Source organism: Phocoena phocoena, chromosome 2 (assembly GCF_963924675.1).
Source record: "Phocoena phocoena chromosome 2, mPhoPho1.1, whole genome shotgun sequence".
NCBI lineage: Eukaryota > Metazoa > Chordata > Mammalia > Artiodactyla > Phocoenidae > Phocoena > Phocoena phocoena.
The window spans coordinates 5,471,106-5,486,477 of NC_089220.1; the positions used below are offsets into that span (position 1 = coordinate 5,471,106).

The window sequence follows — 15,372 nt, forward strand, 5'->3', positions numbered from 1 at the left end:
TTTAAAAACATCGGAAGCTGTCAGATCCTGGGAAGACCGGCACCTGCAGTGAATCTTGCCATGGTGTGGAGAGAAGTGTGGGAGCCAGATGGGTTCAGGGGTGTGGGAAAAGGGCTTACCCTGGCTTGACGAGGGACCCTGGAATCCTATTCAAGGGATACACACAGAGCTTTTCTCCCCCTGATGGTGAATTCCGGACAGTTAACTTCCTCCCGGTTGCTTCAAGTTAGAGTTTTAGCAGTGTCTTTTGCTCTTTTTTTTTTTTTTTAATACAAAAAGTGGAAACATTTGAACTCTGAGAACATGTAGCTACATGCTTCTCAGCAGCTGCCGTTTGAGTTAAAAAATATATATTTTTTAATTGGCCATTTCATTCCTGGCCTACCTAAGAGTTTTGCATCGTCTTCTGATACCCAGATTCCTCACGGGCAGTAGAACTTTCTAGAAAATGTGTGGCCATCAGAAGAAACAGGAAGTGCTCTGGAGAGACCCAAGGAAATGAAGATGATGAAAAAAGAGATTGGGGGAAGGGTGGCAGCCCGTCATCTTAAAAACACGAGGAACCAGAGCAGCTGTGTGCAGTAGCTTGGTTAAAGAGAGTGGCTGGAACGGAGGTGAAGGGTACAGACTGCGCTTTAATTGGAAGATCTATGACCTTGCGGGAAGTGGTGCTTCATTTGTGTTATTAGCTCCTGTGTCAGAAAGGGACTTTTCCTTTATCTTCTTATTTACTACTTGTTTATTCTGCCTAGCTCCAGAAAAGGATTTGCGGAGGACTCTAAATATCATGGCTTCTGGCCAGCTTTCCCGTGAGGCTGTCTGAGGTGAAGAGTTCTGTTCCCCACACGCGTTAACTAATAAGCCAGGACAGGAGATGGTGCCTCCAAGAAGCTGGTGCTCTCTGCCATAGCGGGGTTGCACGCAGGACGGGAAGGCTGGGGTGTCCGTGTGGCCTTACCGCTCCCGCAGCAAGGACCACGGCCGCCCAGGGCCTTGGGAAGGAAAGGCCCTGTTTCCAGGTGGGGAAATTCTCCCCAGGGGCTCCAGCATGGGGAACTGAATTACACAGACATACTGGGAGGAGGAAGTTACGCAGACACCCCGGAGAAAGAAAATTGCCTCAGAAGTTCTCCTGGAGCTGTGTTTAAAAGTGAGGTGAAACTGACCTTCGGAATTCTTTTTTCCTTTTTGTCCTCCCTGCCCCCCACACCCCTCTTGGTCTCCTCACTACCAAACACACAGACACATGTCCGTGCAGTGATGCCCATAGACCACCAGACCTGGAAGGCAGGTCTTGGTTTCCAGTGGTGGGTGATCTGGCCCAGTTGCTTCTGTGTCTGGGAGAATCTCCACCCTGCCCCCCTGCGCCCTGGACAGCCCGCACACGCTGCATGGCTCAGGGAGGTCCAGGCCCCTTGGACCTTGGACCTTGGGAGAGGTCAAGTTTAACCTGTATGGAACTCGGGACGTTTGGTCCCAGAGCCACTTGGATTTTACTGCTAAGGGTGAAGCCCCCAAGAAACATAATTTGTGGCTGGAAAACCAAAAAAATACATCTCTATACGGGACTTCAGAAGTCCTTAATCTTCCAGGGAGTGGCTGAGATGGGGATTGTCTGCTCCAGCCCGCCCCGTGTACTCCCCCCTCCCCTTCCTGATACGGGGGTATGGAAATTAACATGCACGTTTGGCTCCACCAGGGAGCTTGCGGGCTACCGTGCTTTATCAGCGTTGAAATCTTCCAGGTACAAGAAAGTTTGAAAAAACAAAAGGGTATTTCAAGATCTCAGCTGTGATGTCCTGTTCCCTTTTCCTTTCCCGGCCAGTGAGCAAATCTGATGTTGGAAAGCAGGACCTGCCCACACCTGTCCTGTTCACGTGAAGCATGAGGAGAAGAGGTTCAGGCTGGAGAAGCAGCCGGTTTCACCCGCAGGTTCAGGACGCTGGCCACAAAAGAGGTTCTGGTTGGAAGGTCTAGGTCCATTTTGTGATGACCCTAATGATGGACAAAGACAGGGACGTTTTGGCTCCATGCCACCAGCGTCCACTAAGACTGGCTCCCGATGTCACCAGAGCCAGTTTGTAACAAATCCACACTTGCCACCATTAATCCTGACCGTCCTGTCAGATGTGACATTCTTTCACTCAGTGTTTCTGGCAAAGGACCTCACCCCTCCCCCTCCCCAGGGGTCTCTGGAGGCCAGATTCCACACTGTGGTTAGGTGTGTGTGTGTGTGTGTGTGTGTGTGTGGCCAGGAGAGCAATGGTGGGGGGCAGCTGTCACCCAGTAGTGATGTTCATGACATGCCGAGTCCTTCTGTTCCTACACATCCGTGTTTAAATCTGACAGCGCTTTCTGCATGGACCCTGGTGTGTGAAACCCTGGGATTTCCTGTAGTTAAAATCCCGAATGATGCAGAGGTCTCAGCCGTTTCTCTTAAAAACTTCGGGCGGGCTTCCCTGGTGGCCCAATGGTTGAGAGTCCGCCTGCCGATGCAGGGGACGTGGGTTCGTGCCCCAGTCCGGGAGGATCCCACAGGCCGCGGAGCGGCTGGGCCCGTGAGCCACGGCCGCTGAGCCTGCGCGTCCGGAGCCTGTGCTCCGCAACGGGAGAGGCCACGACAGCGAGAGGCCCGTGTACCGCAAAAAAAAAAAAAAAAAAAAAAAAAATGTTCGCAAGGTGATTTGGTTTCATTTGTGCTTCTTAGAACTTTCTTGGATCAAAGATTGTCTAGTCAGTGACTGGGGTGGGGAGGGGACAGTTTTGCCCCCCAGGGAGGTTTGGCAATGCCTGGAGAGGTTTTGGGTCCTCACGATTGAGAGGGGAGGGAGTGCTACTGGCTTCTAGTGGGTAGAGGCCAGGGATGCTGCTGAACACCCTACAAAGCACAGGGCGGCCCCCGGCCCCCAGGCGGAGAATCATCAGGGTCTACATGTCAGTAGTGCCTTGCTTGACGATCCCTGGTCTAGACCGTGGCCAGTGTGACGATAGTAGCCCTGAACGGCTGAAATCTGCCCTGCTATCTTTTATGCAGTCCAGCCTTCCCATACTTCCTATTACTGGAATCAGGCATTCTCACAAACACATCTCCTTTGGCTTCTGAGGTGATGGGCTTAAGGACACCGTATTTTAGGGCCACAGAGGGATGTCTACCGAATTGCAGTCACTTGCTGAGGACACATGCCTGGTCCGGGACTTTGCCAGGGCCGGCAGCCCACAGAGCAGGCTTCTTCAGCCCCTCTGCCGGGGACCTGCCAGGGGGTCGCAGGCCTGGGCCTGCTCAGAAGCCGTCCCACTGCTGCCGCCCTCCAGGGCCGCGGGTCCCGGGACACACTCGGCTCCGGCTCGCCTCCAGGTCAGTGGCCCCGTGGTGCGCGAGCCCCGTCCTCCGCTTCTCACGCTCTCTCTGCCTTTCCGTCCGTGTGTCTCCCCAGGTAAAGATGAGCCTTCCAGCTACATTTGCACAACATGCAAGCAGCCCTTCAACAGCGCGTGGTTCCTGCTGCAGCACGCGCAGAACACGCACGGCTTCCGCATCTACCTGGAGCCCGGGCCGGCCAGCAGCTCGCTCACGCCGCGGCTCACCATCCCGCCGCCGCTCGGGCCCGAGGCCGTGGCCCAGTCCCCGCTCATGAATTTCCTGGGCGACAGCAACCCCTTCAACCTGCTGCGCATGACGGGCCCCATCCTGCGGGACCACCCGGGCTTCGGCGAGGGCCGCCTGCCCGGCACGCCGCCGCTCTTCAGCCCGCCGCCGCGCCACCACCTGGACCCGCACCGCCTCAGCGCCGAGGAGATGGGGCTCGTCGCCCAGCACCCCAGTGCCTTCGACCGAGTCATGCGCCTGAACCCCATGGCCATCGACTCGCCCGCCATGGACTTCTCGCGGCGGCTCCGCGAGCTGGCGGGCAACAGCTCCACGCCGCCGCCCGTGTCCCCGGGCCGCGGCAACCCTATGCACCGGCTCCTGAACCCCTTCCAGCCCAGCCCCAAGTCCCCGTTCCTGAGCACTCCACCGCTGCCGCCCATGCCCCCCGGCGGCACGCCGCCGCCCCAGCCGCCGGCCAAGAGCAAGGCGTGCGAGTTCTGCGGCAAGACCTTCAAGTTCCAGAGCAATCTCATCGTGCACCGGCGCAGCCACACGGGCGAGAAGCCCTACAAGTGCCAGCTGTGCGACCACGCGTGCTCGCAGGCGAGCAAGCTCAAGCGCCACATGAAGACGCACATGCACAAGGCCGGCTCGCTGGCCGGCCGCTCCGATGACGGGCTCTCGGCCGCCAGCTCCCCGGAGCCCGGCACCAGCGAGCTGGCCGGCGAGGGCCTCAAGGCGGCCGACGGCGACTTCCGCCACCACGAGAGCGACCCGTCGCTGGGCCACGAGCCTGAGGAGGAAGACGAGGAGGAGGAGGACGAGGAGGAGGAGCTGCTGCTGGAGAACGAGAGCCGGCCCGAGTCGAGCTTCAGCATGGACTCGGAGCTGAGCCGCAACCGGGAGAACGGCGGCGGCGGTGGCGGCGGCGGCGGCGGCGTGGCCGGGGTGCCGGGCGCGGGCGGCGGCGTGGGCGGCGCGGCCAAGGCGCTGGCCGACGAGAAGGCGCTGGTGCTGGGCAAGGTCATGGAGAACGTGGGCCTGGGCGCGCTGCCTCCCTACGGCGAGCTGCTGGCCGACAAGCAGAAGCGCGGCGCCTTCCTGAAGCGCTCGGCGGGCGGCGGGGACCCGGGCGACGACGACGACGCGGGCGGCTGCGGCGACGCGGGCCCGGGTGGCGCGGTCAACGGGCGCGGCGGCGGCTTTGCGCCGGGCGCCGAGCCCTTCCCGGGCCTCTTCCCGCGCAAGCCGGCGCCTCTGCCCAGCCCCGGGCTCAACAGCGCGGCCAAGCGCATCAAGGTGGAGAAGGACCTGGAGCTGCCGCCCGCCGCGCTCATCCCGTCCGAGAACGTGTACTCGCAGTGGCTCGTGGGCTACGCGGCGTCGCGGCACTTCATGAAGGACCCCTTCCTGGGCTTCACGGACGCGCGCCAGTCGCCCTTCGCCACGTCGTCCGAGCACTCGTCCGAGAACGGCAGCCTGCGCTTCTCCACGCCGCCCGGGGACCTGCTGGACGGCGGGCTGTCGGGTCGCAGCGGCACGGCCAGCGGGGGCAGCACGCCGCACCTGGGCGGCCCGGGCCCCGGGAGGCCGAGCTCCAAGGAGGGCCGGCGCAGCGACACGTGCGAGTACTGCGGCAAGGTGTTCAAGAACTGCAGCAACCTGACGGTGCACCGGCGGAGCCACACCGGCGAGCGGCCTTACAAGTGCGAGCTGTGCAACTACGCGTGCGCGCAGAGCAGCAAGCTCACGCGCCACATGAAGACGCACGGGCAGATCGGCAAGGAGGTGTACCGCTGCGACATCTGCCAGATGCCCTTCAGCGTCTACAGCACCCTGGAGAAACACATGAAAAAGTGGCACGGCGAGCACTTGCTGACTAACGACGTCAAAATCGAGCAGGCCGAGAGGAGCTAAGCGCGCGCGGCCCCCGCGCACCTGTACAGTAGCCCCGTCGCCAAGCGAGAGAATGCTGACCTGACACTTGCCTCCGTGTCGCCGCCGCCGCTCGGCACCCCCTGCGAGCCCCCGGGGCCCCAGGGGAGGCGGCCCTCCAACCTAACCTGTGTCTGCGAAGTCCTATGGAAACCCGAGGGTTGATTAAGGCAGTAAAAATTGTGGAGCCTTTTAACTGTGCAATAATTTCTGTATTTATTGGGTTTTGTAATTTTTTTGGCATGTGCAGGTACTTTTTATTATTATTCTTTCTGTTGAAATTCCTTTAAGAGATTTTGTTGGGTATCCATCCCTTCTTCAGTTTTTTGTTTCTTTTTTTTTGTTTTTTGTTTTTGTTTGTTTTTAAAAAACTCAGTAGTAGCCTGAGCGATGACTCCCGAGCTATGTAGAGGGGAAGCATATATTTTAAATTATAATTTGGGGGGGGGGGAGGGCGCTGCTTTTTTGAAATCTAAGCTAAGCATGTGTAATTTCTTGTGAAGAAGCCAACACTTAAATGACTTTTAAAGTTGTTTACTTTTTTATTCCTTTTTTTTTTTTTTTTTTTGTCCTGAAATAAAAAGTGGCATGCGTTTTTGTTTTTGTTTTGGGGGAGGGGGTGGATGAACAGCGGATAACAATCTTTAAAGTTGTAGCACTTTGTTTCAGAATCGGAAAGGAGATGTAGCACTGATGATGTCCCGAGTAACAGAGGCCTTTTCTGTGTTGATTTCAACTTTGCAATACATAAGGAAACCTTTGCGTGGTGGTGGTGGGGGGAGGCCCTCAGAAAACTCAGCACTGCCAGAGAAACAGGAGTTTTTGAGGGCTGCCCCTGGGAAATGGCCCAAGAGCATTCTAAAATTGTGCATTCCCAGCAGATCCCGTACTTTTCTTGGAATGTCGGTGGGCCCTGGGATGCCATCTCTGCTATTTGCCGTAGATTAGACTAAATAAAATGGGCTGAGGGTACTTTTGGGGGTAGATGGTGGTGGCCTGCAGTGACACAGAAAGGAGAGAAACCAGTGGTGTTCTTTCAGGCTTCTTCTGGCTTGACAGCTTCTCTCTCTCTATCACCCCCACCACAGAAATCCTAAGTCATACATTGCTGCCAGTGACAACTGATCGTTTCCCAAGCAGACAAGTGTACTGATGGTGAATTGAGGGAAGTTACTATTCTCTCACGTAATGCACACTGATGACATTGTACGGATGGGGGGGGGCGGGGGGCCAGTGGGGGGAGGATCTTGCCAATTTCAGTTCCCTTTTACTGGAGAACGGGAAGAGTTCCATCCGAAGATGCCCAGCGCTACTTCCCAGGTTTTTTTTTTTTTTTTTCTATCCCATTAGGTTGGAAGGTACTAAACATTGGACTGTTAAGATTAGACATTTGAATTCTGTTGACCCGCACTTTAAAGCTTTTGTTTGCATTTAAATTAAATGGCTTCTAAACAAGAAATTGCAGTGTCATCTTCGTTTTGGCCCAGAGGTGGGTTCAACTGTAAGGGATGGCTGAGATTGAGTGTCAGTATTGCTAAGCGTGGCATTCACAATACTGGCACTATAAAGAACAAAATAAAATAATTTATTGGACAGTTTTTCTACTGCCATTCAATTTGATGTGAGTGCCTTGAAAACTGATCTTCCTATTTGAGTCTCTTGAGACAAATGCAAAACTTTTTTTTTTTTTTTTGAAATGAAAAGACTTTTTTTAAAAAAAAGTAAAACGAGAAAAGTACATTTCTTTAGAAACAAACAAAGCCACATTTACTTTAAATAAATTTTCAAAAATCCTGGTTGAAGACATGAAAATGCCATAAGACCCAATCAAATGAAGAAATAAACCCAGCACAACCTTGGATATCCATTAGCTGGATTATCCCCGGCCCCTTTTGTCTGTGGGACAACGCTGCTTAGATGTGGAGTGGAGGTGATTTACTGCTGAATTAAAACTCAAGTGACACAAGGTACAAGTTGATATCGTTGAATGAAAAACAGAACAAAAACAATTCAGGAACAACGGCTAATTTTTTTCTAACGTTAAATTTAGTGCACTCTGTCTTAAAAATACGTTTACAGTATTGGATACATACAAGGGTAAAAAAAAAATTGTGTGTATGTGTGTTGGAGCGATCGTTTTTTTCAGAGTTTGCTTAATAGGTTATAAAAAGATGCCGCAGTGGCTGCGTGTATATTGTTTTCTTTTGGTGACGGGGTTTTAGTATATATTATATATATGAAAATTTCTTGATTACTGTAAAAGTGGACCAGTATTTGTAATAATCGAGAATGCCTGGGCATTTGACAAAACAAGAAAAAAAAAAAAAAACCCTTTTCTTTTCCTTGAAAATGTTGCAGTAAAATTTAAATGGTGGGGTCTATAATAATTTGTTCTTGTCACAGTAACTGTAAAGTCGGAGTTTTAGTACATTTTTTTCTGCCTTGGGTGTTGAATTTTTATTTCAAAAAAAAATGTATAGAAACTTGTATTTGGGGATTAAAAGGGGATTGCTACACCATGTAGAAAAAGTATGTAGAAAAAAAAGTGCTTAATTGTTAATGCTTTGCAGAAAAAAAAAAAAATCCACATTTCTGATCTGTACTTATTTTTCTCCTCCCACCTCTCTCTGGAATGGATATATTGGTTGGTTCATATGATGTAGGCACTTGCTGTATTTTTACTGGAGCTTGTAATTTTTTAACTGTAAGCTTGTCCTTTTAAAAGGATTTAATGTACCTTTTTGTTAGTGAATTTGGAAATAAAAAGAAAAAAAAAAACAAAAACAAGCAGGCTGCCATAATATATTTTTTTAATTTGGCAGGATAAAATATTGCAAAAAAAAAATTTGTATGTTAAGTCCTATTGTACAGGAGAAAAAAGGGTTGTTTGACAACCTTTGAGGAAAAGAAACAAAAGGAAGTAGCTAAATGCTTTGGTTCACAAATCATTTTAGTTGTATATATTTTTGTCGGAATTGGCCTCTACAAAGGACTGTTCGAATAGGGCTTCACTCTGAATGCCCTGAACCTTGCATCAAGGCTCCCTGGTGTGGCCACAGCAAACCAGATGGGAAATTCTTTATTCGTGTTGAGTGGAAAAATCAGTGTTTGTCAAGGTATAGGTACCATTTCACAGAGCCCTCCCTTTCTTTAAGAGGCATCTGTAAAAGATGTCAGATGTAGAGGAGAGCCCAGAGCATCTTCCTCCTCTGCCGTCACCCTGCCCTTCAGAGCAGAGAGAAACGCAAGCTGAGCTTTCTTTAGTCCTTGAGAAAGCATTGAACAAACAAGCAAACAAAAATTGTAATAAAGGGACCTGGTGTATCAGCTAGGCGCAGGTGACGTGATCTGTGGCTGGGGCCAGCGCAAATCGGATTTCAGGAAGGAGTCCCCATCACAACCAGGACCTTTTATCCCTTGGAGAGTGTTGGCCTGTTGTCTTTCTTACCTGCGTTGCTGCTTTTCTCTCCGAAACCTACATTCCGTCAAGTTTCCGAATGCCTAGGGCCTGGGACGAATTCGGTGCCTTTCCGTAGCTTTCTCTTTCCTTCCTCTGTGTTTCCTTTCCATCCTTACGCCTCTGTCAGTCCTTTATTTGTTCTTTTTGTTTTTATTCGATTTATTTCTCCCTCTCTGTCCACCCACTCCTTTTTTTTTTTTGTAAAGCCAAGTAGCTTTAAGATAATAAAATGGTGTTTTTTTGGATGAGGGAATAATAACGTTTTTTTAAAAATACCTATATCAGGAAGCCATTTTTTATTTCAGGAACTCTAAGAAACCATTTCAGGTTACGAAAGTATAACCAAGCATCCTGTCGGGCAATTCTTTACCAAATGCAGAAATCTTTCTTCTGGGCGCTTTTCTGTTTAGTACGCTCTTTGCTCCTTGCCATTTACCTTTGCAAAGTAGAAAGAAAGGGAGAGGAAGTGGAAGATGAAGCAGAGATGTCCGTTTCCTACCTGCTTGATCCGAAGACCCAGGGGCCCGTCCTTTCCTCCGGATGCCCTGGGAAGGTCCTTTAGAGCCTCCAAGGCGATCCTCCTATAGTTAACAAAAGCTAGCCAGCTCTCACCAGCTTCCGCAATGTCACCACGATTCCAGGACTAAGCCATCCTAAAGCACAAAGATTTTGTCTCTGTCGACTGCAGAGAAATGAGCATTTTGCTTCTCCTTCATGTTTAAAAAGCCAACACTGAAGCAGATGACCCAGTGAGAGAGGCCCCGAGCCTGGGGGACCCAGCTGACCCTGCCGGTTTCCACACTGCCCCAACTTGGTTCCAAGTTGCCCCAAATTGGAACCTGCCACTTGCCATTTGAGGGTCTTTCACGGGGGGAGGAGGAAGCTGAATTCCTCTAAGCAAAAATGTGAAAAGTAGGGAAATCAGCCTTTCGTCCCTGTCCTAAGTGACAGTCAAAGATTTTGTGGAACACAGGCAAACCCATGATTTTGGTGCTCTTTGTATCAGCTCTGTGAAGCAAAGTTACATTGAGTTAAGTTGTTTGCATTTGTACTGGCAAGGCGAAATATTTTTATTACCTTTTCTATTACTTATTGTATGAGATTTTGTTGTTTACTTGGAGGTTCTGTCTTTTACTACAAGTTTGGAACTATTTATTATTGCTTGGAATTTGTGCTCTGTTTAAGAAACAGGCACTTTTTTTTTTTATTATGGATAAAATGTTGAGATGACAGGAGGTCATTTCAATATGGCTTAGTAAAATATTTATTGTTCCTTTTATTCTCTGTACAAGATTTTGGGCCTCTTTTTTCTCTTAATGTCACAATGTTCAGTTCAGCATGTGTCTGCCATTTCATTTGTACGCTTGTTCAAAACCAAGTTTGTTCTGGTTTCAAGTTATAAAAATAAATTGGACATTTAACTTGATCTCCAAACCTTGTCCTTTTCTGTGTCTTTCAAGGGTAGGGGATGGACAGCTTATTTCCAAGAGTGACTTAAAGGTCTTTCTCCATTTTCCTCCTGACTCAGCCCCTCACTGCTGTATTTGGGCGGACAGGAAATAATGCCATGAGAGACCAACGGTGCTCCTTGTTTACCCCTGTGGGGCACCGTGATGTGGAATAGTGGTTCTCCATCCTGCCTGCACATTGGAATCACGTGGGAATTTTTCAAAATCCCACTGCCAAGGCCTCACCCCAGACCAATTTCTATCAGAATCTGGAGGTGAGATCCAGGCATCAGTATTTTTGAAAATGACCCAGGTGACTCTTATACAGCCAAGTTTGAGAACAAGTCGTTTAGAACTAAAAGCCCTTGTCTGGGAATGACAAGGCTCAGGTCTAGTATAATTCAGCTAACATTTCCTGAATTCCCAGGGAGAGCCACTGGGTGAGGCACCGAGGGGTCAGAAATGAGTGGGACAGAGACCCTGCTGCTCTGGGTCCTTGGTCTGGTCTGGTCCCCTGGGGTTCCCATCATGAAGGGAGGCTGTTGGACTAGAGAGCACCTCCACCCATCCATGAGTTTTAATAGAATCACACAGGAGGACCACCTTCCCTCCCCCTGTGCGAGAGGTTGATAGATTTGAGGATGCCTTCTTTAGGGATAATCTCAGATCTGGAGCAGGAGGCAATGTCTTTCAGAAGGAAGTAGCCTTTAGCTTGGCTTTTCCCCCTGCTGGGCCCAGAGCAACTGACAAGATGGAAGAGGAAGACGGCAGCTTTCCTTTGGGTTTCACCCACTTAGGAAACTGTTGCTTTCCTCCAGTGAGTGAGGGTCAGAGCCCACCCCTGTGTGAAAAGGGATCAAAGACCCACTGGGTTCTCGACCACTTTTCCTTTTTTTCTGCCACACTCTGCGGCATGTGGGATCCTAGTTCCGCAACGAGGGCTCGAACCCACGCCCCCTGCAGCCGAAATGCAGAGTCTTAACCACCTACCAGGGACGTCCCCCTCGACCACTCTTCTTATGTTTCCTGTTCTTCAAGACACAAAGAACATTCCAGTCAAGTCACTTTTCTGCAAACTCACTGGGCACCATCCACAAACCAGGTACCAAGGTAGGCAACCTGGGAATCTTCACAAGGAGACTTTGCAAAAAATGAAAACACTGAGCCATGCTTGCAAAGATGCTGTGTGGGTTCTGGCCAGATGATAGGAAGAATGAGGGAGATGTGTTCCTCTGTGTGCTGTCTTCAAAAAGTCACCATGCTCCCAAGGCCATATCTAACCACCGGATGAATAGAGGTAGGATTTAAAGTCCAGCACTAAAAACGGAGTGGGTAGCCATTCAGGGCAGGTGGCCTGCCCTGCTTTCTAGGGGTGTAGAGAATAAGAATTCCCCGATAAGAATTCTCTTCTTTTCCGTAGGTCCTGCCTATCCCCCACTGACTTGTGATTTTTCCCGCCCAGAAAACGGTGCAAATAGCAGAACTGAAACGGTCAGTTGCTTTCTGATAGGGATATGCGGAGATGTGGTCATTTGGGGAAGAACCTCCATCTTAGGGTTGAGGAACAGACATCTAAACTGAGTAAAAAAAAAAATATGCTTGGGATGTTGTGTGAATGCCTGACATTCACACTCATGGCCTGTCCCTTCCCTCAGCCCAATTTGGAGATCACCAGCAGGGCAAAGGAAAAGCTCCATTCAATTCTCATTGTCCCATCCGGAGCTCTGTGGCCTCAGGCCAGTCCTTTCCCTTTTCCGGGCCTCAGTTTTCCCACCTGTAAAATGGAGAGTTAAGGTGATCTGGAAGCAACCATTCTGCCTTCAGTTGCCGTGTGTGTACACAGAGTAACAAAATTTGATGGGAAAGTTAAGGTCAGGAATGTGCCCTATTCAGATGACAAAACACAGGGTGAGAATGGGTTCTCAAGAACAGAAAATCCCATGTTTTTGCTGGTTTTACCTCGGGGTCTTCCGCCACCTTGCAAGTCACAGGGTCTCCCCATTTTCTAAGCAGTCCCGAGCATGTTGGGGACCTCAGAGTAGGCTTGCTAAACAGCTCACTCTTCAACTGGAAGTTCAGCAATTAAAGCTAGAGAACATCTTCTTCTGCTCTGGAGTTAAAACTAGATGAATGGAACCTTTAAAAAAATGTTAATGTGATGAAATATATAATGAAGTGCATGTAACTTTCAAGCCAGGGAGGATCAAATGCTGACTTTCTTGTGTGCAGGTGAAATCTTAGTCACTAATGGTCTGCTCTGTCTAGCCTTCCAAACAATTTTATAGCATTCTGGTTAAAGATCATCTAGGATGCGCTGAAGAAGTCAAAGCAGGTTGAGCTCACAAGTCTACTTAATTCCCAAAGCAAAGACGGAGCTGGAGGTCAGACCTGAGCACACAGGGAGGTCTAGGGCCTGGTCTTTGCTCTCGAGGGACTCCTTGTTTAATGAAAGAAATGCATTATGAAACAAGGCTGCAGGATGGGGCAATGTGGGCAGTGAGAGCAGCCCAGAAGAGGGAGCAACTAATCCGCTGGGGGGAGGGCAGACTAGGGAAATTGTGCTGCTCCTTGAAGGATGAGTAAGGATTCACTGGGAAGTTGAGGACAGGTGAGGGAGAAATGGCATGTCTTGCAGAGGGTATGGCACAGGAAAATGCATGGATGTTGGGAAAGCACAGTGAAGCCCATGGAGAAGCAAAATCTTATCGTTGGCTGGGACCCTTAGAAGTCATCTATTACAAGCCCATCTAATATAGGAATCCTCTCCCAAACCCTAAAGTATAGCACATCCATCCATCCGTCCATCCATCCACCCATCTGTCCGTCCATCCATCCATCCACACTTCCATCCTTCTATCTATATATCCATTTATTTATCCATCCATTCATCCATTCCACCCATCAACCATTCATCCATCCACCTACCCATTTATCCATTCATCCTTCCATTCCATTCCATCCATCCATCCATCCATCCATCCTTCCATTTATCCATCCAGCCAACCACCCACAAGTTATTCACTTAATAAACATTTATCAAAGACATATGCTGTGTCATATACTCTGCTGGGAAGTTACAGATCAATAAGACTCACCCCTGCCTTCCAGGGGTTTACCTCTCAGTTGGCAGGATGGGACATCCATCCATCTATTCAGTTATTTATTTCCTTAATGACCCTGTAGTTCCTACTGAGTGCCCCATGCTCCTAGACCCTGGACATGTAGTCCACAGCATGGATGAGTCCCAGTTAGCTGGGGAGGCAGTGAGTGAACAGACAAGAAGGGTTCTGTCTTTTGGATGGGAGCTCAGGGTCCAACATGAGGCTGGGGGAGACATTCATGTCTTCATTACAGATTAGAAACACAGTCCTTGCCCCATTGTGTCCTGCTGCAGTCCAAACTGTCTCCCTTTACTGTGATCTCTTTCTCACAGGCCATGATGAAAATATACTTGTGTTTCTGTGACATTTTATAATCAAAGATGTAAAAAATAAGAAATGTCTAGTTTGGGACACATCCAGGATGTGAATGCAGTGGGTGGTCTCCCTTCCAGTCTAAAGCCCATGATGTGATAACAATGCTGGCATGTCGCTCACGGGACAGGCCATAAGAAACTTTTTTGGCACAAAATGCATTGCAGGCTGAAGTTTCCAAAGGGTAGGCAGGTCTTCCAGCAAAGCCAGGAACTACTGAGGATCAGGGATGGTGTCTCCTTCCTCCTTCTTTCTTCATAGCCCTTCTTCCTCCTTCCATTGACAAGACTGTACAAAGCATCTACTCCATGGCCCACGGTACAGTGCGGAAACAGATCCAAGGAATTGGTAAGTGAAAGGAAGAAATTAAGAGGTAGACTGCAGGTGACACTCCCAGCCGTTCAACCGCTTTTGGCACTCAGCCTTTTGGCCTGTGTTTGGTGGTGTAATTGAGGATTCAGTTTTGTTACCTCTATCGTGTTTCAACCACGTTCCCCTTTTTCCTCCTGAAAGCTCTGGGGTAGCACACATCAAGGGCTTAGTGGTATTGTGATTGTTTGATTTGGTCATGCTATTCTCCGCAACTGTGCTAAGTATACTCGTCAGCGATTCCTAGAGAGAGGAAGAGTTATATGCTTACAAATGGTCACTCTGACATTTCATTAAATTCTTTTTCAGTGATTCCGCAAAGCTCTGAGGAGGCCAGTAGGAAACATAATCAAATGTAAGTAAGCAGCAAAACATCAAGACCAGAGAGAAGAAAAGATAGAGCAAGGCGTCCGCACCTGTGTACAAGTATATCATAGAGAAGCAGGCTATACGGTGCTACACTGAAATCATAAATCTGAGTCTAAGCTCCTCACTAGCCAGAGGGAAAGAAGAAACATAGACACACTGCTTGTTATCCATGAAGAGAACTTCCAGCTAATGACATGCATGAGAGCCAAACGTTGGAAGCAGCCTCCGTGTTCAATAAAAAAGAAGTCAATGATGGAAAAAGACTTTGTTCAAATGGAATATTTATATCCATTTAAAATGAGGGGGTTGACTTTGGTAATAGTAGAAAAACTGTACGTGAGACAATGCTAACTTTAAAAGAATTTCAATTGGAATATAGTTGATCTACAATGTTGTGTTAGTGTCAGGCGTACAGCAAACCGAATCAGTTATACGTATACATATATCTACCCTTTATTAAGATTCTTTTCCCATATAGGCCATTACAGAGTATTGAGTAGAGTTCCCTGCGCTATACGGTAGGTTCTTATTAGCTATCTATTTTATATATAGTAGTTTGCATATGTCAATCCCCAATCTCCCAATTTATCCCTTCCCTTCCCCCCCAGTAACCATAAGTTTGTTTTCTACATCTGTAACTCTATTTCTGTTTTGTATAAGTTCATTTGTACGCTTTTTTTTAGATTCCACATATAAGCAATATCATAAGATATTTGTCTTTCTCTGTCT

At 49.0% G+C, this 15,372-nt stretch overlaps 1 protein-coding gene across 4 annotated transcripts in view; it reads left to right on the forward strand.

The window, feature by feature from the left end:
- The window catches only part of BCL11B (BCL11 transcription factor B), a 90,970-nt gene extending 85,464 nt beyond the window's left edge, over positions 1 to 5,506 (forward strand). For all 4 annotated transcript variants that reach the window (XM_065871219.1, XM_065871221.1, XM_065871220.1 and 1 more), the window contains one exon: positions 3,435 to 5,506. In XM_065871219.1, the coding sequence (XP_065727291.1) occupies positions 3,435 to 5,506 (2,072 nt within the window). The remainder of the gene's footprint in view (positions 1 to 3,434) is intronic.
- Positions 5,507 to 15,372: the final 9,866 nt, after the last annotated feature.